Source organism: Podarcis gaigeae (genome assembly GCF_964106915.1).
Source record: "Podarcis gaigeae genome assembly, chromosome: 1".
NCBI lineage: Eukaryota > Metazoa > Chordata > Lepidosauria > Squamata > Lacertidae > Podarcis > Podarcis gaigeae.
Window position 1 is genome coordinate 98,181,538 of NC_139678.1, and position 26,086 is coordinate 98,207,623.

General features: G+C 40.1%; 1 protein-coding gene across 1 annotated transcript; it reads right to left on the bottom strand.

Moving 5' to 3' along the window:
- Nucleotides 1–412: 412 nt before the first annotated feature.
- Nucleotides 413–26,086, bottom strand: NXPH2 (neurexophilin 2). Its single transcript, XM_083714565.1, has 2 exons — nt 25,618–26,086; nt 413–2,337 (listed from the first exon to the last, which is right to left on the bottom strand). The coding sequence occupies exons 1-2, from the start codon at nt 25,675–25,677 to the stop codon at nt 1,594–1,596; spliced, it is 804 nt and encodes a 267-aa protein (XP_083570691.1). The 5' UTR covers nt 25,678–26,086; the 3' UTR covers nt 413–1,593.

The window sequence follows — 26,086 nt, forward strand, 5'->3', positions numbered from 1 at the left end:
CCTGCCCTGAGGCCCCACACCCCTGCCCTAGAAGGAGTGCAATTGCATTGTGCTAATGACAGACTGTATGTGTTTGCCTGCTTAAGCACAGCAACCATATTTTAAATATTTTTTGTATTATGTGGCTCTATCGATATACTTCTGTATGTTCTGACCACTGACATGGGAGGCAAGCTCCCTCCGTTTCCTGTACTTGGCTGATTTTATTCATTTGTCAAAAGCACTTTTAAACAGCTTCGTCTATACACATGTTGGAGTGGGGGGGGGGTTTCCTCACATTTAGAATGAGCAAAAACGAAACAAGCTGTACAGTACAATGAAATAAACCCATAAAATACGTCAACAGGTAACAGGAGCAGATAAAGCAAGGGCAGACTGAACTAAAACCAATGAACTCACTACACCCTTAAAATGCCTGGGCTAAAAGATTAATTTTAATCTGGCACCAAAAAGATACTAGCCACACATCTGAAGAGGGAGGACACAGCCTAGAGCTGGGCAGTAAACCCAGAACACACTTTTTTTTTTTTGGCTCATTAGTGGGTCTCAGTCACTAACAACTATGAAAATGGAAGGTGTCATTCTAAAACATGGCTTTTAAGCATGGCTTCAGAGGTGAGCAACTGACCCACCCTCACTTGCATTAACTGGGCTCAGTTCTGCTGTAGTCAAGCTCAATGGCAAGTCAGTGACAGCTCTTGTGAATGATTCATTCATGAAGACAGTTTATACAAATCTCATAGAAATTCTTTAAAATATTCAATTCCTACAGAACATTTGCCAAAGCTTTAGGCAAAATTCATAGGAACTCTAGTGTTGGGCAAGCCCCTCCCTATAATAGTTCTCCCATCCAAATCTTTTGGAAATGTCGGACATCCCTCAAAATTTCTATAGATGCTCATCTTAATGGCATCTCTACTTGAACCTAAATGTTTACCCTGACGTGTTTATTGGCAGTTGTGTTATGACTTTCCTCTAACACCAATGAAGTGTGCTTCCCCCATTCTAAATATTGATCTGCTATTGCAGCAACTCCTAGAGAAGACAGATAATGTGTACATTGCTTGAATGGGGTCTGTTGTTTCTGCTTGTCCATATAGTGGCAGTGTCTGGTGCTTCCTCTACAACTGATGGGAACAGACACAATAACAAATGATTATTCATTTTTTGAAATGACATTTTGGTATCTGAATGCCTAAATATGTATGGCAACAGCTTTAACTTAGGGCCAGTTCACATACTCATGAGCATCACTTGCTTAGACATTAAGTTGAACTTGCAGCAGAAATGTTGAATTGATTTCACTGAAAGACTTCCAAGTGCTATGAAAGTGCCATTTATGGTGTTTGATCTTTGAGGGTGTTCACTGACACATGCAAATTGCCACTTGATGTTGTAGCCATCAAGTGAAGAACATGCACAGGTGAACCAGCCCACCGAGAGAGGATTATTTTCTCTTGGGAGAGAGATTTTTGTTGCTATAACCTGATTAGGAATCCCTGTCCAAAAGAAGCTTAAAGTGGAATTTTAGACAGCTTATCAATACAATGATTTATCAGTCATTGGGGTGGGGTGGGGAGAGAATGGATTATATCATCCAGATGACAAATACGGTGTTTCACTGTGGTAGTTGTAATCAGGACAGACTTTTTGCACCAGTTTGTAATCAACGCTGTAAAAAGCAATGTAAATACAGATGACTTTAAATGGTTTAGAACACAGCCAGGACACATGGCTTTGTGTCTGCTCTTGGTAGCAGATCTTCGAAGGGTCAAAATTACACAATGCAGTTTTCTTAGCCCTATCCGTTTTCTCGTATTCAATTCGACAATTGAAAGACTTGGACTCCTTGGTCTCTAGCGTTGACTGTGGTGAGGATTCAAACTCCACCACCTTGGAAGGTGGCACCAAGCTCACAGAAACATTTCCAAGGCCTGTGGAATTGTGCCGGAAATAAACACTGAAGGTTCCATTGCCATGGTCAACGATTTTCCCTGTTATGAGAAGATTCAGCTTCACAGTTTTGATGTTAGAATGGAAGTCACCCCACCCAAACATTTTCTTGAATTTCCCAGTTTTTACAATTGGTCTGCGTTTAGTTCGTGCAAGAGATTCCTGAACCTCAGTGATGTTGGATAACCAATCCCAAAAGTTGTCTATGCTGTCTGAATATGACATCTGTCCATGTTTCAGTGCTGGGGATGGCTTAACAAAGAGGCGTAAAGGGTTGATGATCCTCGAATTGACTACATTATCAACTAGTGTGTCTGCAGGATCTTTGTCTTCCCAGTTTAGTAAGTCTGTGGCATGGATGATCTGCTTAGCATCACAAAAGATCTGTTTCAAAAGAGAGAGAGAGAGAAGAAGATAAATATTAAAAACTAACATGTGATATTAAATTAAGTTAAAAGATTCTTGCCCAGACTTTACTGTGAAAACACTCAAGACAGTTTATTTCTGTATTGTAATACTGAGTGACTCTTTTGTTAACTGGGCTCAGTTCTGCTAGGTTCTAGATACATGCTCTGCCCTTTTAGATGTGCCTGAATGAGTGGTGATCACACCTGACTGCATCTGAAGAGAGAGTGGAGACTTCTCTGTAGGGCAAGATTCTGAACCTCCTAAAATCTCCAGTGCCATAGCCCTGCCATCTTTCTCCTGCCATCCTCAGTTAATGAGAGGCTTCCTAGATGCTTCTGCCCATCTCTCTGATCCTCAAAATAATCACTACCAGCAGGTCCCATCCTTTTTTCTCACAGAAATGGTTTCAGTAGGGCAATGGATTCTTTTGGTCATTCCCCTCCCTTTTTATCTGTAAGGAGCCACAGAGAAATGTGTATTTTTAAAACAACAACAACAACACACTACATTCTAAGTACTTAAAAGAATGGTAAAATAAAATTAGTTAATAACTAGGTTGAAAGTACTTAATGAGCAGTAACCTTTTTGAATTATTCACACATGAATATAAAAAGATTAAAATCTTATTCTTAAATACCAGTTTTATGCGGAAAGTGCATTGCAGTTCTTTGCTAATCTTCCTCTTAATATAAATTACTTTGAAAAATCATCTTTAATTATCTCTCTTTTTTTTACAGAAGATTGTATTTGCTTAAAATAGAAACTGATACATACTGGACCTTGGGCAGAAAACTCATTCTGTGATAGTGGTTTAGCGTTATAAGATATTTATTTCTGTATTTTAGAAAATCTAATTTTTATACAAATCAAATGTGACATATGAAGTCTATAGGCTTCTACTTAACCCCCCACCAGCAAATGTACCCCAACAAAGCAATCCAAATAAAATACCTGGTAGATGTTAGTAAGCATGACACCATTTGCATGTAAAACAAAACATGTCTTTACTTAGACCTCCTCCTTTCCAGTAAAACAAAATAGTTGTCCGTAAGTTATTGGGGTCAACAAAATCCCACAATGTAAAGTACAAACATCTTCTCAAATGGTGTGTGAAATCTAAGCCTTTACAAAAAGCATTTAAAATGTTCAGCTACATACATAAAACATAATTATAACAGTTGCACAAATACAACAGTGCAACAATCATGAGTAACAACAACAACAAATATGGCATTTTCTTAATACTAAATTATTGGTGCAGGGAGAGATTAACCCTAATGTTATCCAAGATATGGGGCAGAAGCTTTCACGGAACATTCGTTGCTTTCTCTGTTATGTGGATATCGGGGATATATATCCTAGTTCAAGGTTTTCATCTGCCTTGTACTAAAGCAATCACCTGCTCATCTAGCTTGGTATTGTCTACAATGAAAGGCAGTGGCTCTCTAGGGTTTCTGACACAGGTTTTCCCCAATCCTACATGAAGAATCCAGGGCTCGAACATGTCCCCACCCTGCGCTCTGGCTAATGGTCTCCACAGACCCTGGTGCACCCTTGGAATCTCACACTGCTCATGGAGACTGTGGTGGTGACTAACAATATATTCCCTGGAAATGGCTATTGCTAAGTGGCAGGGCACATGCCTTCACATGCAGAAGGGCCCAGGTAATAGTTTAACTAGGATCTCAGGCATTAATGTTAAGAAAGAGAAATAAATAAACCATTTAAATCACAACAAAAGGAAAATCTCTTATGCCGCCTCAAATTGGTTAACTACTCCATGGTCTAGACTTCGTTCCTTTTCTTTTTGCTCATATATTGTTTTAACAATACAAACTAACTTGAATGCTAGAACAAAGTAAACGTTTACATAATTAATGACTTGACAAAGCTTACCAATTCTGCAAGTGCATACAATATCATACAAGTTTTCAGCATCTTACACTCAAGGCTGGCAAGAATAATGAAGTCTCCAACTGTCGTCAATTACACGAAAAAAATGCAATCCTAAACTGATCACATTATATTCCATTACAATTCTCCTATTGTAAGAAAATTATAACAGACTCTAATAATTCAACATAATAAGCAGAGCCTGGACCTTACTGATAATTAAATGTGCTTTTCCTAAAGGCAAAGGCTGTGATAGGTTTTGTAGCAGCATATGTGATTGCTGTAAGGTGTTAAGGATTTAAGTAGCATGTACTTATTAGCTACACTATACTGAAAATCCATACCATATTCATTTTCTGGAATGTATTTTGTACCTATGCTTGTGGTACTAACCTACAGTTCTAATACCCCCCTAATTCCCCCCCCCCCCCCGTTGCTAAAGCATTTTGCTCCTGTTACATTTGCATTGATGCTATGAGGAAGAAGGAAATGGGCACAAGGAGCTATGAGTGGCGGCTCCAAAACTGCCCTTCATGTGGAACTCTTGTGGTGCTAATCCCTTATCCCTGTCTTGAAACTGCAGTACAGTGGTACCTCGGTTTACGAACTTCATCCGTTCCAGAAGTCCCATTCTTAACCAAAACCGTTCTTAATCCGAGGTGCGCTTTCCCTAATGAGGCCTCCCGCAGCCAGTGCCCTTCCACCATTCGGATTCCGTTCTTAGACCGAGGTAAAGTTCTCAAAGCGGGACACTATTTACAGTTTTGCGGAGTTTGTAAACCAAATCATTCTTAAAATGGACTGTTCTTAAACCGAGGCACCACTGTATTCAACCTTATGCAGCAGAACAGTTCATTTGTTTTACAGAATAGGAACAGAGTTAAGTCCTGATGAAAATATGCCTTGAGGCTTCTGCTAGTAGGACTCATTAGCTGGATCCTGCCCTTGGTTTGCATATTGTTTCATAAGGGGTGAACGAGATAGGTTTGCCATTAAATGCAAACTAAAACAAATCCCCCCCCCCATTGCCATCTTCCACTGCAGAATGGTTCCTCCCACAGTGTATTTGGAGACTTGTTTGGGGGTTTTTAAGTATCTACATTGTAGTCCAATGTTAACTGGGGATTTCATCTTTTTAAATAGCCATCACACAACATGTGACTGTACCTATCCCCAGTGGCGTAGCGTGGGGGGTGCAGGGGGGGCTGGCCGCACCGGGCGCAACATCTGGGGGTTAGGGTTAGGGGGCGCAAATCCACGGGTTAGGGGGCATAAATCCACGGGTTAGGGGGCACAAATTACTTGCCTTGCCCCGCGTGCTGACAACCCACGCTAAGCCACTGCCTATCCCACCCCCTGCCCTGTCATAGAAGTAATAATTGAAGAGTGAAAAATTTGCAGTTTTAAAATATCATTTGCGTAGCCATCCATTGAGTCAAATCAGCAAAGACGCAGCTTTCAAAGAAAGCTATTGAAGGCCGAACAATGTCTGATCCCCTCTCCGTCCCAATCCCCAGTAGTATATCATAGGGTTAAGTGGAAAACAGGCTTTCACAAACAGTTCTGGGGTGGGATTGGAGATCAGGTTGAGTCGCTATCACATTAGGAATGTACAAATTCTGCTTCCCACCCAAGCAACTGGTAAAGCACCTTCTGCTATTACAGTTTTGCTATGTTAATGAAAAGTGGCCAGAATTCCCTTGTTCAATAACATATATAATTGGATTGCTTTAACAATTCTGTCCTGTCTCCTGTAGTTAACTAAAATGACAAGCTGCTTCAACAGGAAATAATGATTTTTTTTTAAAAAAAACCCTCTCATGATCAAATCTTGCAGCCCATTAAATTTTCTGCTTGTAAATGAATCTTATAAAGAACTATCCTCCCTGTAGAGGTACAAGCACACCAACGTCTGCTGACAAAACTGGAAAGCAGATCCAGCTGCAGAAAACACAACTATCCATGATTAGTGGTGCAACTTCCCCCAAAGCCATATCTCTTCTGAATCTTTAGGGAATTGTCAGAGAAGCATAATAGGAAAATGACAGAAAGTAGATGAGGAATGACAGAAGTGAACTATATATCAGAATACTAATTGAAGATATTAATATTTTCCCGTGTAATATATCATTTTCTGAAAAGCTGCTAGTGCTGATAAATACTAATAGAAGCCTGGAACAAAACTCGACAAAGGAAGAAGGGAGATAATTGCAAACTTTTCTTGGCTTGCCCAAAGCTTTAACTTTTTTCTTTTTTAAAAACTTTTTAGAAAATACCACCCAAAACTTGTTCAATTGACAAGAGGGGGAAAACTTGCCACATTCAGCAAGGAAACTCTTTGCCTTGCAAAGAGCGATATCCAACTAAATCATACCTAAGAGTAGAACCTTTGAAACTAATTGGTCTTGCCTGAGCATGGTTTATATTCAACTGCATCCATTTTAACTCAGTTGTAGTTTTGTCCCTGTTATCTAGCACTGCTTGAATAATCTTATTTTGTTGTTGTTATTATATTTATTCATTTATATCCCACCTACTCCCCAGACTTAGACTCAAGGTGGCTAACGAATAAAATGGTAAAAGCTGAAAACATAGGAAAAATATTAAGTTCACACCTCCACATTCTAAATAGTTAGTGATGAACTAGCAACTCATGCTAGAGTAATATGTTGGGTAAGAAAACAGTAGTAACTGCTGTCATCCTGTTTTTGGAACAGAGAGTTTATCATTATCAGAAATCAGTATGTACAGGTTAAAGCTCCTCTGTTGGCTAGCAAGGCTGATCGTAACAACTGTTGATATATACTATTGTTGTACTATGTATTTTGGGTTTATGGACCACAATAAAGCTGTGTGTGTCTGTTTATCATGAGCTGGAGGTGCAATGCCACTGCGTGGAATCAACTAACTGTGAGGCACAAAGAGCCTCACTTAGGAGGGAAATTCAAGTACAGTACAGTAGTCTGAAACTGTCTAGGTTCCTGAAGGGATGCTGGACCTCTGATTAGTTGCTTTACATGTCTTCCCTGCAGCAATCGTCCACCAGCTTGCTGTCTCCACATTCTAGATTCTGCTACTGAATACTGTAGCCACCTGGCTAAATAGTGTCATAACGCTACCTGTGTGTGCATGACCAGCACAATTGAAAGTTTTAGTTTGGGAATCTATTTTCAGTTTTTGTGTGTGTGTGTTTTTTAAAAAAACTTAAATCAAGGGGTAGCTAACTTGTGGTGTGAACTCCCATCAGCCCTAGCCAGCATGACAAATGATTAGTGATAATGTGAGCTGTGGAACCACTTTGAGCTTTGTTTGTTTGCAATCAAGGGGTATATAAATTTTATGAAATAAATAAATAGTCCAGCAATGGCCAAAGATTTGTTACTTTTAAGCTAAATAGAAGCAAATATACTCATACATAGTAGATTTATGTGTACGGAAACTGGGGGAGAGCTTGCTCTTATACAGGGGTCAGCAAACTTTTTCAGCAGGGGACCGGTCCACTGTCCCTCAGACCTTGTGGGGGGCCGGACTATATTTGGGAGGGGGGGAATGAATGAATTCCTATGCCCCACAAATAACCCAGAGATGCATTTTAAATAAAAGCACACATTCTACTCATGTAAAAACATGTTGATTCCCAGACTGTCCACGGGCTGGACTGAGAAGGCAATTGGGCCGGATCTGGCCCCCGGGCCTTAGTTTGCCTACCCATCCTCTTATATGTTGCCCTGAACTCATAGGATGGCAGATGCGATAAAAATGCAATGCAATTTAGGAAAGGGGCTCCCTAGCTACTGCTTCCTATCTTTACATTACTGGGGCATCTGCTTCGTTCTTCTACAGCAGGGTTGGAGAACCTGTGCCCTCCAGCTGTTACAGCTTCCGCCAGCCCTAATCAACACAGCCAATTGTTAGGGATTATGGGAACTGTAGTTCCACAATATCTGGAGGGCCAGAGGTTCCTCAGCTCTACTCTATAGGTAAAAATGGTGATCGAGGATGATTATACCTGTGTTACCCAAAAATGGGAACATCATTTTTGATGTGCGTCAACCCTTAGTTAACTGCATGTTAGAGGACATTTTCAATTTACCATTTAAATACTTGCTCCCCAAGAAGTATAAATGATTCCCATTTCCCCAAGAAATTACAATGCGCATGCAGATGCTCCAACACCTCTCTGGACAGCACCCAAATTAGTTTTTTGTGGGTTGCTGATTGAAACAAGCACAGCTAGCACTCATTTTCAACAAGCACCTGCTGACCACCCATCTGCTGAACTTTAGAGTTTAATGATTCTCCCCTCTTGCATACTTTTTTTTTAATGCCTGGGAGATTTCATTTTACCTTTGCTAAAATCAGTTCATTAAAATACTAATTTCAAACTGTAATTATCTGTTGGTTAGCTCTGCTGGTTGAACAAGCTATAGTGCTGATATACTCCCAACTGCAGAAAAGTTCACAGATGTTCCAGTCCCCAGGAGGCTCCACTGTGCTCAGAGACAGTCTTGAAAGAGATTTAGGAAATGTGCTTTTAAGAGTCAAGCATTTGCACCCCAAGTGAATATATCAGGAAGAGTCAGAGGGGTAGGCAGTGGGAGAGACACAGTAACAAAAGTCAGTGCGATCTTAATAAACTGACCTCTTATGAAAATGCCACCTGGTTTTCCTTTATGCACAACAAACCCTTTAATTTTTTTAAAAAGCAGAAAGTCTGAACAAACTGTCCTTGCAACTATTTCCTTCAAGACTTTGAGAGGTTCATAAATCCTGACCATCTGGCTAAACAACAGGTAACACTACTGATCAAAAAGGACCCTGTTGATAACTTAAACACTTTGGTCAATGTGTTGCTACAGAGAGTTAAAATAGAACATTTATGAGTTTCAAATAAGGTATCAGCACCCCTCTATCCTACCAGCTCCCACCAGTTCCATCTGCTTAAAGAAACTCAAACCTAAGACATTATAGTTGGTGTTGGCTCCTTAGAAACAACCCAAAGGTTACAATGGGGTATATATTTTATTAGGTTAGAATATTACTAATTGGTGAGCAGAATTTTAGTTTTCCAGAAGGCTTCTTCAAGTTGGACATTAAACGAAATGGGGGAAGGGAGGGAGAGCCAGGCAAGATACTCCAACCCCAAAATCTGAAGTTTGCAATAGAGTCAAGGAGATGTTATTTAGAGTTAGTTGGATTTGACTCTGCTATGAGCAAAACAGGTTTCATGGTTCATTTCCTTCCAGTATTCACATCTGGAAGCACAGTACAGCTGGCTGTGATTTTGTTCCTCTCTGCTTTTTCCGAAGTTTGCAAACCAAACTGACCCACAGCAAGTCAATAGGGAAGAGCACAGTTGTAATGACACAATATATTTTTACAAACGAACACTTGATTTAAGCAAGGCAATGTATTGTTTTGATAAACTTACAAAGCCTGTAATAAATATTTAAGATTGATTCTGCATTGTTGCTGTTCGTTTTGGATAAGTCATTTTAATACTAATTTGAAATATATTACATATATATTTATATAAGGCTGTGTGATGCTAATTGTAGCATGCAGCTTCTCCTCTTGGTTGTCTACAAAGTTCTGCAGATATACTTCATTTGGGAGACATGTTCCTTTGCAGAAAAAGGTAATAACTCATCTGTTCAAAATACTGCTTAATACAAGTTCAAAATACTGGGATGGGTGCTTTGCATTTGTATGTCTAAGTTTAGGACAGATTTTTTTTTTTAAATCCCAAAACTTCACTCATTGCATAACTAAATTAAAGACTTCACTTCCACAAAAGGCAGCAAGCGGTGACCAGTTTGGGTGGCTTTAAAAGATAGCTATACAAAATATTGGACAACAAGGGTCCTCCTGATTCACCTCCATCACTGAAGGCAGTTGCTGGGAATTGCAAACAGGTTCTGCTTTGCAGGCTTTTCATGGGAATCTGGCTGGCAACTGCGAGAACAGAGCGCAGGATGAGATGGGCCCTTGTCCTGATCCAGCAGAGGTCTGTTCTTGTGTTTTTAAAGTAAGGTCCAAAAGAAACTCCAACCCCTATCTTTTTTCCCACAGGGTGTGCTGCCACATCTAATACTGGCTGATAAGAAAAGACAGTAATAGAGTACATTTTTTTCTTAGATCCAAACAATATGTGACAGCCCCATTTTTATTTTTATTTTGCATGTGCAGGGGAAGTCAAATTCTTTGCCTTGCTGTGTGTCAGTGTTTGTTTGTTTGTTTAAAAAACATTCCCTGTCTGGCTTGGTTCCAGGATGGGAGGGACTTGGTTGGAGCTATAGAGCAAAGGCAGAGAAGAGGGGAAGATTTCACTCATGTGAGGCACGGGATCCAGGGCTAGGGCCAGTTGGGTCCAAAGGGAGAAAGGTAGATGGCACTGTCTAAGATGGGCTGGTGGCTCAGGGCAAGCACACAATGAGGGTCAAAGTGTGGCATGGCCAGAGGAGTCAGTGAACCTTAAGCTATTGCCTAGCCAAAGGAGACTCAGGTATTATAGGACCTAGGAAGTCCTGATTGGCCTGTGGGAGTCAGCTGACAGTATAGTACTGAAGTCCAGAGGGAGCCCTTTACCCATAGAGCCTACAGGGTTTCCCAGAATTCTGCTGGAATAGGCATTTAAAATATCAGTGACATTTAAAATATCTAGTTTGGGACCACTTCTTCACTGGAGATTTACATCTCCCGTCTCCTGTGCACTCATGTAAAATAATAATAATTTCAATCTTTGCTTTATATGTGTACAGAACAAGTGTGTGAATAAATAAATAAATAAATAAATAAATAAATAAATAAATGGGGTTGTTTGATATCTGCTCTGCTCCTCCTTCACTGAATACTTCCAATAATTTGAGACAAGTCCAGTATAATAATTAATGTCCTGGCTAAGACATGATCTTACTACCACAAATTTGTCACAAACTACTTCCCATAGCAGGCACAAAGTTCTTACAGCAAATGTTCTTTTTTGTTTCCTACTTTTTTTGTCTGCCTCTCATCTTTTAAACTAGGGAATAAGAGTTTAGAACTATTTAATTAAAGCTAAAGGTATACCTTATAGCTCTGGTAGGCAGGAAGCTGAGTGAATTCCAGAACCTCTATTATTGTAACACATAAGAGATAATTAACAAAGGAAAATATTACAGTTATCTGCACCCTTTGAGAGTGTAACTAATGAACCTCTAACAGCTGCTCCTGAAAAATCAGCAACACTATCACTATCAATTTCTAGACAAAGCGCAGCTGACAGATGCTTGAAGTGATAAATCAGTCTACACTAGGATTAAAATAACAAGCCCCAGAAGACCTCTAAAAGACAAAGGTGTTGTACCAATCTACTTCTAGGTTCCCTGGATTCTGTTAGAATGCAGATCAAATTGGTTTGCAAAGCACAAATGGTAGTGGGGAAGAAATCCAGCAATCAGTGCACTTGCATCAAACTTGGCAGTTCAAAAAAACCAAACAAAACCCAGTAAAACTATCACACACACACACAGAGGAAACAGAGACTGAATTTCATTTTTGGTGCTATGGATACATGAAGTAAGTGCACTTCATTTCCCATACACATTTTAATTAAGCCTGTTTTAAGTTGGGCAGTTGTTTTAAAATGCAATGAATATCATTACTGAAACAGGGTATATGTCATTTCATTTTCTTTGTAAAAAAAAAAATGGGTGGGGGGCAATCTCATAACATTGCAAAAAATGACTGATGTGCTGAGAACCCATTCACTCCAATGTTTTATGTGCCAAGTGAGATGGGCGAGATTGTCAAAAAGTAGCAGAAGTGGCACCTAGGGAACCTTTCGGTCAGGCATGTCAGTGACAATGTCAGATACGGCAGGCGGGCTGACAATGCTGACACCATGCAGAGTGCTGTGTCCATGACACCCCAGTGGATACTGAAATACAGTCCTGACTGGGTGCAACGTGGGCGTGCTTTAGCTGTTGCACTTTTTGCTTCTGTATTTATATTGTCCTACATATTTCTTTTAGCAATAAATTTCTTTAAAAAGCAAAATTATGTTGGAAGCTCCAACCACAGAACTTTGGCCTCATATAAATTAGTTAAGATATCTCTCCCCTCCAAACTTTCCAACATTTCTTTTATTTATTATTTATAAAAGTATTTGTATACTTGCCACTTCAAATAAAATACTGAGGTGGGGCACAATATAATATGCAGTAAAACAATATGCTGTATATGCTGTAATCTCCACTTCTCAGAAATCACTCAGGGTCAACTAGAAGTGACATTAATACTGAAATAGAGACTTAATGTTGTCTCTGCTGCCATGTTTCTTCTCAGCTTTTTATGTGGATGTATGATCTAGTATAGTATGATCTAGTGTGTTTATATGCATCTATGGGCGGTCTCAAATCTAATATTAAAAATACATTAAAACATCAGTCATTAAAAACTTCCCTAAACAGGGCTGCCTTCAGATTTCTTCAAAAAGTCAGATAGTTGTTTATTTCCTTGACATCTGATGGGAGGGTGTTCCACAGGGCAGGTGCCACTACCAAGAAGGCCCTCTGCCTGGTTCCCTGTAACTTTGCTGCTCGCAGTGAGGGAACCACCAGAAGGCCCTCGGCGCTGGACCTCAGTGTCCGGGCTAACTTTTGATGAACTGGAAATTATTCTTAAAATATGATTCTGCCCAAAGATACTCTGGTTCTTGTGGGGAATTTCCTCTCAATGCAAATGCTGTTATGAGACAATGGATTTTTCCCAGGACTGCAGCAAGGAAGGAAAGAGTTAATTTCCCTTTCTACCTGCTGTTCATTATTTTTAAAACCCCAAACCATGCATATTAAGGGCTGGATTCAGCTATCTGGTGGACAAGCAGAACTATTTCCTCTGTGCTTCCCCAATCCACTCTAGAGGGTGAGGAGAACCCCCAGAACAGCATACAGGGGAATGAAATAGGAGATCCTTCTATCTGAAAAGCAAAAAAGCTTGCATTGACAGAATGACTATAATAGCACCAAGCTGAATTCCGCCCCTCATGTCTAGTTTAGTCCTTCTGAACTCTTGCCCACGATCTATGAAGGATAACCAATAGCGGTTATAGAGAAGAAAATCCTGTTTGATGGAAGCAGTTGTTGCCCTGCACATGATACAGAAGGTAAACGCTTGCAATACTGGAGTCCTATGACTAGAACCACAGAAAACACAAAATAAACATATACCGAATAAGAAACAATTTGACAAAACTGAAAAGAGTTTGGAAGTGAAGATGATAACACTGTTAACTTGACAGAAATACAACTGAGATTTTTTTTTTTTTGAAAGCTGTTATACAAACAGACACGCAATTCAGATCAAAGCTGCAGTGACAGCAAAGGATTAAAGCCCCTTTCAGGCCACAGTCCCAATCCAGATAACCTACACCCCATGCATGCTATTTGATTAAAATTGTGAATTTTGGGAATGACATGACACCTAGTTTTGTCCTAGAGTCACCATGAACTGGCTTCTTGGTAGATTGGATCAGCAAGTCTGCAATGCTTGTCAAAGCTCCAATGTTATAATATTCTCAATGTTCCAGCTACACAGAGATCAAGATTCAACATTGCTTTACAAAGTTCTTCATCCCGATGCACTCTGGGATGTTTACAAATAGACGGATCAGGATATTTCCCATCCATGTGTTCCTCCATAACCAAAAGTACACTCCATTTTAATTCTGCATTAATCTGCAATTCTCTACCCTCACCAGAAAATGTATGGGAATCCAATATTAAATATCTACTTAAATACATAAAGGTAAAGGGACCCCTGACCATTAGGTCCAGTCGTGGCTGACTCTGGGGTTGCGGCGCTCATCTCGCTTTACTGGCTGAGGGAGCTGGCGTACAGCTTCCAGGTCATGTGGCCAGCATGACTAAGCCGCTTCTGGCGAACCAGAGCAGCGCACGGAAACGCCGTTTACCTTTCTGCCGGAGTGGTACCTATTTATCTACTTGCACTTCGACGTGTTTTCGAACTGCTAGGTTGGCAGGAGCTGGGACCGAGCAACGGGAGCTCACCCCGCTGTGGGGATTCAAACCGCCGACCTTCTGATCAGCAAGTCCTAGGCTCCATGGTTTAACCCACAGCGCCACCCACGTCCCTGCTTAAATACATATTTTAGTGCAAAATGTTTATTTTAAAAATATGTCTTTTGCCCACATGTTAAAATGTGTTTTGATGTGTGTGTGTTTTGAGCTGAGACCTATTTCATAACATTCAGAGAATTGCAAAAAAATCCTGATCTGTTTATGAATCCAGGAAGTGTGAATTAGGTTGATTCACTTAAAAAGGTGGATTTGAAATAGGTCACTAGGTGGGGTGGAGCTGCTATGCTAGCTTTCCAGCAGGTACGTCACTGTTGCTTAATGGCAGGGAGAGGTGAGGTCAGGGGTGTGTGCAAACATATCAGTGAAGCCAATCCAACACTCCTGCTTGTGCATTTGAACCACCACACCACTCTTCCTTCCAGGAACCTAGAATCTTAGCTCTACCTCACCTGGGAAGCCATGTCTCCCTCCATTCCTATTGCAACTCAAGGTGTGGAGACTTTGTGGCAAAGTTTGAAACAATGTGATGAACAAGCCATTAATGGAACAACAATTGAGATATGAGTGCCCTCTTTTAAAGATACTGTAGCTTCTTTCTTCTATGGAAGTAAAGGTACTGTTAACCCTATTTGATTCACTTACTAATTCCACTGATAAATATATATCTCCATTTAACTCTAACATGGTTTACAGTGTGCAGTCGTACATTGGTTCTTGAACAGAATGCATTCCGGGAATCTGTTCGACTCCCAGAACCATTCAAAAACCAAGGCGCGGCTTCTGATTGGCTGCAGAAGCGTCCTTCAGCCAATCAGAAGCTGGATGGGAAACGCCGGCCGTTTGGCTTCTGAAAATCATTCAAAAACCAGAAAACTCACTTCCGGGTTTTGATTGCTCCGGTGCCAAGGCATTTTAAATCAAGGGTAGGCCTGTACTGCTATACAAATATAGTCAGAAATGAGTTCCATTAAGTCTGAAGTAAGTATGTATAGGATTGCAACCTTAGCTGTTTATTCCTAGGTTTCCATTTCATCTGGTGTTGGCAGTTCCCCAAATCTGGTGATTTCAGTGTGAATTCGCATAGCAGAACCCTGCAATTGTACACCTTCAGTGAAGTGAAGCATAACACAGAGGGCTTGTAGTCATCCTCAAATGAATCTGCTAATTAATTTTTTTCTAGTTTGCTCTGGTTTGTTGTATAGTCCAATTAAGTTGCTAAGCCAGTCACATCAGAGTAAATCAACCATACAGTTACATAATTTTTTTCCTAATAAACAGTAGTAATTACATGTACTAGGTTCTAAGGCCACCAGATGCTCTAAAGTAAAAGCTTTAATTTATTTCATCTAAAAAAATTTCAAAGAAACAACCCATTCATGTGTGATAGTTTTTTTAATAAAACCAAATAAGTTAATTCTTATTTCAATGTAATGTAACTCAGATGCATAAAAGAAAAGTAGAGAGAATAAAGTAGCTATATCCCGCTCTCCCTCAGTTCACTGCCGATTTATTATCACTATATATATAATTATGCACACACAATGTTAACAACTCAGTCCTGTAAATGTCTCATCAGAAGTCAGGCCCATTTAGCTCCGTGGAACTTACTCCCAGGAACGTATGCACATGATTGCATCCTAAAGACTTCTTATGCTATAAAACTATTATAGCAAACACTGCCTGAGCGCTAAGAGAAACCTGACACAATAAATTCCACTCCAAAAAAACACAGAAGTAAAAACTAGAATTCAAAAGTATTCTGAAGAAGTTGGTCTTGCAAGCTGAACAGGGTTCACTTCTGAGCTTGCAGTTGTTAGGCTTGGAATATCACAGCACAAATAGTAATTGCACTTTGGTTTAGAGGGAGGGCAACGTTCTCTGTCAGCTGTGACTCCTCTGCCTGAATAAGCACCAGAATGTCAAGACTGGGGAAGAACTACCATCTGTCAAAACATGGGTCCTTAAAAACTAGCAAGAAGTCACACAGTAAGTAGGAAAATGTAATATAAGCTAGATAGTTGTTTAACCAACTTAATGGGGATGCACAAACACTTCAGATGATTTCAGAAGTCAGCCAGACTGTTTTGGAGCACATAGATGTGCATATATCTGGGGCTTTCAGTATTATAGTAAATAACTCTTGCACCCAAAAGACTGACAGCACAGGACTGTTCTTTTAGAGTGCAATTTTATGGATCAAGCAACATTATTTTTAGAAGTAAAAGGACACAAATGTAGTGAGGTTTCTGCAGCATGCTCTGAGCAAGATGCAGTTAGATCTTCCAGTAAGTCCACAGAAAAGCATAAATTAGAATCTCTTACACTTCTGGGCCTTGGGACTTTTCAGTCCTCCAAAACAGAGGAGGCCAACACAGTGCTCTCCAGACGTTTCTCTACTACAACTCCCATCATCCCTGAACACTGGGCATGGTGATTTGGGCTGATGGGAATTGTAGTCCAGCAATGTGGAGGGTATCACGTTGATTATCCCAGCTCTAAAAGGATCTAGAGGTTGCATAATGCTAGTATTTATATAATTCCACAATATTTACATTCATCTAGGTGGTTTTTACTGCAGAAGAGCCTACCTGCTCTTCACCTGCCTTCATCAAATGTTGTGTGTAGTATGATTTGCTGTATGGCTGGGGGCAATGAAGGAAATGAAAATAATAATAATTGTATATTAAAATGCTAATAAGCCACAGCAGTGAACATCTAGGTTTTAAAGAAACCTGTTCTGATGGCAAAAGTGAGATTCTGACAGACCAACTCTATGGAGCTGATGCATTTTTGCCCCCCTAAACGTTTGAGGGGGCTGAGGAGGCCGAGCGTGGTGCAGCTTCAGTGGCCAGCTCCTCCAGAATGCTTTTTTGCATGTGGGTGGTGCCATATTATTTACTTACTTATTTTAAAGATTTATACCCTACCTGAATTAATCTCAAGGCGGCTAACAACACAATAGTAATAACACACACAAATACCCAAAATAGCTCACGTATGCACACACAGCTTCAAGCTGTTGACTGGTGGGTGGAGCCGGAACATGTTTTCCTTTAGTTCTACAGTCCCAGGGTAACAAACTGTTGAACCAGAAGATTCTTTATGAAGTTTTTCCTAATGTCTAGCTAAAATGAGTTTCTTTACCATCTCTACACATCAGTTCTAGTCTTGTCCTCTGAAGCAATAGAGAACAGGTCCACCCTATCTTCTTTGTGACAGCCTTTCAGGTATTTGAAAGCAGCTCCCATGCTTCCCTATAATCTTCTCCAGGCACAGGACTTGGATAGCCAACCCCTCAGCCTTTCTGGTAGCTCTCATCTGAACACCATCTAGGTGTAGCATCCCTAGAGCTACACTCACCTATGGACCTGTAAAATTCTAAGCCTATTAAGAGTGAGGAGAGATTCATATACAGTGGTACCTTGAGTTACATACACTGCAGGTTACAAATGCTTCAGGTACCAAGCTCCGCTAACCTAGAAGAGTTACCTCAAGTTGAGAACTTTGCCCCAGGATGAGAACAGAAATCGTGTGCTGGTGGTGCAGTGGCAGCAAAAGGCCCCATTAGCAAAAGCACGCCTCTAGTTAAGAACAGTTTCAGGTTAAGAACGGACCTCCAGAATAAATTAAGTTAATAACTAGAGGTACCACTGTATGTTAATTCAGTTATAAATGCTGCATATCAATTCTCGTTTGTGTTCTGGACTGTCTTCCAGTGATATGAGCTTAGACATTTATCACTGTTATACCCAGATATAAAAATTCCTGTCACCACTAGAGCCTTACCTGTAGCTATTTTACCAGTATTATTTCCTGTGACACTAACTATAGTTTGTCTATATACAGAGAGAGAGCTTATATCACACCTCAGAAGTCTAGTTAAGTCTTATGCTGTATTACACATGATCTCCTTCAAAGAAACTGAACACTATAGCTACATTCAAGTTTGTGGACACTGGTTACATACTTAAAAATTGCATGAGCGTTTATCAGCTTTATTAACTCCAATTAAAAATCAAGTCCCTTTGCTGAATTATAGGCAACTCAATCCATCCCTCCTCAATTAACATAGCAATCCTGATACACATACAATTTAGCATATTCCTCTCGTTATACAATCACATATTTTATATAAAAAAAATACCAAAACCCCAGTCTTATGCTAAAATTACAGTAAAAGTACATCAGTACAACTGACTATAAATTTACCATAAGGGAAAATATAAAGTTTTAAAACAAGCATTTTATATAGAATCTGAGATTCCTGTAGGAGGAAAATGTTCCATAACAATTCTACTTCTGCTTTAAATAAACTATATACAGATTGCAAACTGCCTAAAGTCTTTAAAGAGTAGGCAATGGCTGATATAAATAACCGAAGCACTTATGACCTAAAATGTACTTCTCACAACTAACTATTGCACAAGATTCAAAGGATTAATCTCTCTCCAAATCCTGAAAGTATTTATAAAATCAGCGATGCTTGTCAAGTATCCTAAAACACTGCATACATTGCAGCAACCTAACCTAGAGGTTACGAGAGAATAAACAACAGAAGTTAGGCTATCCCTGTCCAGATAGGGGTGCAGCTGAGCACTCTGCACCACTGAGGCTACTAAGCCTCAAATGATAGCCAGAATCCAGCAGTATCACCAAACTATGTACCTGCTCCTTCAGAGGGAGTATAACTCCATCAAGAGCAGACCATTTTCCATCCATCCAGTCTAGGCAACTAACAGTGCTTCAGTCTTACCCAGACTGAGCTTCGGTTTGTTGGCTCTCATCCAGTCCACTACCAAGGCAAGACAATGGCCCAGCACATCCACTGCCATACCTGTAGATGTAGAGGAGAAGTAGAGCTGTGTGTCATCAGCATATTGCTGACAATGGACTCCAAAATTCCAGATAACCCCATTGAATGGTTTCATGTAGATGTTAAACAGCCCAGGGTTGCATGAATACCAGTTGCTTGTAACCACAGGAGGGGAGAATGCTTTTGTGCTCAAATCCTGCTTGTAGTTTTCTCACAGGCATCTGGTCAGCCACTGAGAGAGCAGGATATTGGCCTGGATAGGCCAATGGCCTGATTCAGCCGGCTCTTATTATGTTCTTATGTACACATCATACATTTAAAGCGTATGACTCTCCTCATACTGTAGGCTTCTAGCATCACTTTAACTAACTCACTACTTCATCTTGGAAATCATAGGAATGTTTTTGCTGTATCTACTTCCACATTTTTAACCAGACTCGCAGTGATCCACTTGTTCGTAAGTGGCAATGGCAAATAAAAATAGTCCATTGTGGAGGATTGTGACATCGGTCAGTTGACTGCCTATTATGTGCCTGTGCTAAAATACGGCCCAAACTTCCATAACGGATGACATCATGTCAAAAAAGGCAAGGCAAAAATGCAACTAACTTTTTTTTAATTGCCTCAAGGTGTTGAGGAGATATCCCATGGGAGAAAGGGCTCCTTGGTTGCCACCTTCCACATACCGTAGTTCATTATTAGTAATAAATACCGTAATACAGCTGACCTGAATTTAATGTCACTGCCCTCACTTATTGCTATTCGTTTATTTTTGTAATATCTCCCTCTTTTTTGTTCTGGTACTAATCAATCCATGCTTTAAATAATGGAACATTATTTGATAAGCCTTGCCTAGTCCAATGCCCAACTCTAGTTGATTGTTTTTTTAAGGGGGATCTCTGTCTTTCTAGAGCTCCTGTCTCCTTGCTTAGGTAAGACACAAAGGCAGCCCTAGGTGATGCCTCCAGAAAGCAACCCTGTTTTAACATGAGACTGTGTTTTGTACAATGTATTCTCTTTCCTTCCTTCAGATTCCAGAACCTGAAGGAAGAATGACAGGAAAAAAGCTCCGTGTGGAGTATCTAGAATGCAGCCTGTTTAAATGTTTCAATGTTTGCATACAAGATGGAGAACCACGTTTGCTAGCACTGCGGGGAAAGCACTGTGCAATGCTGATGGCTTCTGTCCTCCTGGTTTCCTTCTTGTTATCTGGGAGACCAGGGTACAATGGTAGTGAAAGGTGAATTGTGAGGAGAGGAGCAGTGTGTGGTAACAGGGAGATGGGCGTGGGCTCAGAAGGGAGGAGCCAGAGGTAGATAACCACAATCTGGGTTTTATGTAGAAGTCTGGTCAATTTTCTCTTTAAACACAGTCACATCCCGTACCTTCAACATTTTACCAAAAATGGTACATCACAAAGATGCCTAGCATTGTGACATAATTTTGCACATATTTAAAGTAGGCTATTCCAGGATGGAGGGGAGCAGTATGAATCTCACACTTAAAAAACACACACACAACTTTGGTTGGCAACAGGAAAAAACTCTTTTATGCAAGACACTTAATTTACTTTAAATAATAATAATAATAATAGTTGTTTTACTGTATAGTCCATGCTTGTATGAGAAGCACCTCAATCATCAAGAAGTTTATTCTTAATCTATACTGGAAAAATAATTCTATTTTAAAAAAGAAAACATCAAGGCAGCTAACTCTGTAATACACACCCACACCCACCCAAAAGCTAAAACACAGATAAGTTTTAACCAAAAGATATCAAATTAAATATAAATAATAGAGAGCAACAAACTGCATACCTAACAACTTAAAAAAGAAAACTTAAATTGCACGAGGTTTTTTGTTTTTGTTTTATCTCACCATTTGAATTTAAGGAAAACCCCTTCTCTCATACTATGGAAAAGACTTTTTAACAAAATAGCAGCACATTTGATCAAGTTACAAATAAGCATTAATGATACATCAGCACTTCTGTTAGCTATAAACAACATCGAGTGCTTTTGAAACCCTTTTCTGTATCCATAGGCAATGCAAAGCTTAATGCACCATTTGCAGAACCAGTTCATAGTCTAAGGACTTCCCTTTTATTATAAGCCTGCGCTGTGACTCATTTATTGTATGGATTTAAAATGTGGAGTATAAAACAGCAAAGCACTGCAGCTAGGTTTTGACAGCAACACCATACAATTTTTATTTAAATTTCCGTTGGTTTTTTTAAAACTTAAATTTTGTTCATTTGGGAGCTGATTCTTAAAAGACTGTTTTGAAATATATATTTGACATCTTTGGCTTAGTTTTATTTTTCATTTGCAAGCACCACCAATGAAAATTGTAATAGATATGACAAAAATAATATACCAGGATTTGTTTGCAGGAATCTGTTAAATAGGCTTGATTCAGTGTTAACATCAGTGCCTTAGGGAATGGGCTGTAAAATCCTCTTATACAAGGCACTTTCCTACTGCTAGTGCCTAAGATTGCACGGCTCCTCTAACCTAATTATTAACATGACATTGAATAATTTGTAGCAACAAAACAGCTGAATGGCCATTAACATTAGATTTAAAGAAATGGTATGCTGTGACCTTAATACGTACTGGACAAAGCATTTTTTTCCTTTTTACTATTTAGCCAATAACTACCCAGATTATTATTGACTGGAAACAGCAATATTGTTTTACATATATTGACTACCATAATGTTAAACGAATGGTGAATTATGGTGAGTTTAATTATCTTTGATTAGCTACTATCTAGTTTGCAGGGGAAATGGATGGTGTGCAATTTTTTTTTTACCACCAACAGCACTTTTTACTGTCTTCACAACCTGTATTTACTAAAAACACAGTCTTATAAATGTGAGTATAAATAAACAAAATAAATAAATTAACAATGGAAGGAAGCCCCATTGAACACAGTGTAGCTTACCTTTGTGTAGATATGTCTACAATTAAACGTTTAGTTATTAATTTTTGCCTACACTAAGGCTGCAGTCGTATACACACTTACCTGAGAGTGAGCCCAGTTGAATACAGTGGGACTTACTTTTAAGTAAGTGTTTGCGGGGGCTGCAGCTTGGAGGCAGGGAAATAGGTTTAGCCTACAAGGTGGTATACCAAGGACATCCTATCAGTTGCAGTAAATGTTTTTCAACAACAGAGAGACTAATTTATTTGTAGTGAAGGGAAACTCATTGAATCATTAACAAGAGGATGATTTTGTAAAACTTCAACTTAAAATATCATCTATATAAGGAATCGAAATGAGTACAGCAAAATTAAATAGGCTTTTGAATTTCTCTGCACAGAGAGACTTGCCAGTTCATTATAGTTGCCATAAGATACTGCCCCCAATGTTTGTGTTTTTAAAGTTTTGTACTCTACAGTAAATTTCACCACATAAAAAAAGAAGTTCTGGTTATTTTATTTTTAAAAAATGTTTCTTTCTCTCATTGGCAAAAATGCCTGTTACTGTTTACGGATATTGTCCATGTCTATCTTTGATTGTCCATGTCATCTGACTCTACAAATTGTACACCTGGAAGGCACTGGTCATTTAAAAGTACATGTGCACAACTAAATAGTAGACAACATGGTAATACTGTGTCTATGATATGCAACAAAATGTTAAGCACAGCTTTGTATTTGTAATTAGCATATGTTATTGAGTCCCATAGGGCTTACTCCCATCCCAAGGGTTCTATGGGAAGGGAGAGCATGATAGAAATCAAAATAAATAAAATTATAGGGTTGCAGGGTTACTTGGATTATTTTTTTAACTTTAGGACTACTTCCCTCTTAAGAATTATATGATAAAAGTGTTTCATTACACCACTGATGGAGATTTCTCTAACAGCACAGAAAATGAGCTACTCCCCATGGAATTGTTAGGCTATCAGTTGCGAACAGGTACTCTCTTGTGTGCGTTTCCCTCCCCTTACAAGAAAACAGCTTTTGATAATTTAAAGTAATCAACACAAAACAATTGTTGTAAAGCCACAGCAAAAAAGTTGACACCATCCAATAAAATGTGGAATAAAACCAATGTCCGTCAGAAGTTTTAATCGGTTCCTTTGATTATCTGGTTGATTTAAAATAACAAAAATAAAAATGGGTTGGGGTATTTCAATTTACCTCTTTCCTGACCAGCAACTTTGTAATCCATTAACTGCTTTCCATTCACATCCCTAACCCCTGTGTGGTGTTTAGCTGGAAACTCTGTTCTAAGAATATAAACAGCCTTTTATTGTTCAAAAAAGCAAAGCAGTGTGAAAGCAAATATGAGTGTCTTATCGCAGAGCTGCAGCTCCGCACTTCACTGCTATGATAAAGTGGCACAGCAAAAAAAAAAAAAAAAAAAAAGGAAAAAGGAAAACAGCCCCACAACATTACAAGACAAGCACAATCCAAAACCGGATTAGAATTTGACATAAGCTTCCTCAAAAACTAATCAATCAACTCATGCTGTAATATTAGAATCCAGCTCTTAAGGAGGCTGTCTAATCCCTTCAAGGTTTATTACACATCCCCTTATTGACTGTAGTCACACACACACAAACTTTCAGCCAGAATGCAGCCATGAGGAGAAAAACAAAACTTTGTATCCTGTTGTGTGCAAACAATTAACATCTTCCAGAAATGGAGTATGATGAAATACGATTGCAATGCTATTTTTGTTTGATTTAGCTCCTTTTGCTGCCTTACTCCATATATTTAATGCCCCAAGTTAGTTATTCAAGTAAGTTTGTTACAACTATTTACAGCAGTATTCTCTACACTCTGATTAGTAGCAGTGTCTTGCTTGGAGTTCTCCACAACTTCAGCAAACCAGCTTTTGCCATTTGCTTCTGACTGCAATCTTCAGTTTACTCCCATTATATTCTGCAGAGTTTACGGCTAAGTACAGTAAAGATATTTACAACTGAGCTGTAGTCCACCCCAAAGCCATAAGATACCACAAGAGAATAGACAGCAGTATTGTACTTTTACATCACCTATAGGAGATGTAAAACTAATTTTGAAACTACGAAAAGCAAATACATTTAATTTAAGCTGCAATCCTATGCAGTTACATAAAAATCAAGTACCACTGAAAACATTTGCTCCAGAGTAGTAAACATGCACAGAGTCCAGCTGCATGAGCACCAGATAATTGCATAAGTAGTTTGTTTGAGTGAGTGGCTGTCAACAGTACAAGATTCTTATTTACAGGTAAATATTCTCTCATAAAACAAAATAAAATATTAATTATAAATTAAAATAAACTTATTTGCAAATTGCTTAGGATCAACCAAAGTGGGCTCTAGTCCACGAAAGCTTGTGCTATAACAACTGTTAGTCTTCAACGTACCACAAGGCTACACAAGGTGATGCTCATGTATCAATGTATTAAATAAGTAAGACTTTTAAGTAAAAAGTTGCTTCATAGTTGCACCACACAACATCCTGTTTAATAACATCGCTTCAGATTCGTACTATTGAGGAAACAAAGCCTGCAAATATATGAGCTACCAAAAAACCCAAATCTGCTCAACAGGCACATGATTTCTTGTAAATTAGAAAACTGTAAGAAGCAACAATGTAACTAACTTTCTCTAGAGGCACCAGATATGGAGATGATTGTAAAAAGCCAGTTCTTTATTATCCAAGATTTCCAAAGGGCTTACTGCAGTGCAACCCTAGGCATGTCTACTCAGAGGAAAGTCCTTCTGAGTTCAGGGACACCTACTCCTGCGTAGCTGTGTTTAGAGTTGCAGCCTTACTTTGCTTACACTAAGAGCACATAAATGGAAGATCCGAAAACCTCAGTCCAAAGCCGACAATATTCAACATGTTGGACACAGGCCTTTCGGGAATCCCAGTTGAAAACTGAAAAAAACAAGACGATATTGTTAAGCAATCCCGCCTTGGGCTTTAATGGGCTGTTCTAACTCAATCGAATTCTTTCCCCTCCGAAAGCGAACAGTTGCGTGTTCCCCGTCGAAACGACAGCATCGGAAGAGACGCAAGGTGCGCCCAGGAGCTCCTTAGGTTTCTTTGGCTGCTTAGAAAAGGGAAAAGTTTCCACCAAGCATCCGAGCCCAAGCGATCGAATCGAAACGCTCACCTTCCTCCTTCGCAAACCAAAGCCACACCAGGCGCGGCTAGCTAGTGAGAGATCTCGCCATCGAGCCGCGCGAAATGTTGGCGGCGGAGGCAGGTGCGCGCCCCATTCATTCCCTGGCATCGCTGAGATGGAGGGTCCACTCCCCCCCCCAAAAAAAAAAGAGAGCAAGAGTGGGAGAAGAGATGGAGAAGAGGGGAGAAAAGACGAAAAAGAGAAAGGAAAGACCTCATGCTAAAGCCACCCCGGTTCATTACGAACTTCTCCAGCGTTCCTAAATCTTGCAGAGAAATAGGGAGGCAAAGCCTAAGAGCGCAGTCCGTTTGCGCCCAGGCAAGGCGGGAGACTTACAAGCGGGAGGAAGCTGTGCATCACCACCAGGAGAGGCAGGGGCTGCCGCAGGTGCGCCATCCTGGCTCGGGAGTCTTAAGAGATGCTCTCCTTTCCTCGGGTCTGGCTCATCTCCACTTTAGGGGGCAGGACTGAGTCCAGGGACATAGCACGGCACGGCGGCGGCGGCTTCGTCGCCGTTGTCTTCTGCCTCCAGAAACTGCCACACGACAGACATACACGCGCGCGCCCGTCAGAGCGGACGGGCAGAGAAGAAGAAGAAGAGCCCCCGCGAAGACCCCGAGGCAAATCCTCCGGCGCTCACTCGCGCAGCCGCCTCTTGGGGTCCCCTTTCGCGCGGGGGGCGCCGCTCATGGCTGGCGGCGAGGCGGGAAAGAGCCGCGCAAGTGGCCGGAATCAACGGCGGAACGTCGAGGGGTCCCTGGGAGAGGTGGGAGGGGCGGGCGAGAGTGAGGGCATTTTCACACAC

Coding starts and splice junctions, on each gene's coding strand:
- NXPH2 (XM_083714565.1), bottom strand. CDS start 25,677: ATGGCGCACCTGCGGCAGCCCCTGCCTCTCCTGGTGGTGATGCACAGC. Junction 2,338..25,617: donor TGCACAGCTTCCTCCCGCTT/GTAAGTCTCCCG, acceptor CTTTTGAAACAG/ATCTTTTGTGATGCTAAGCA.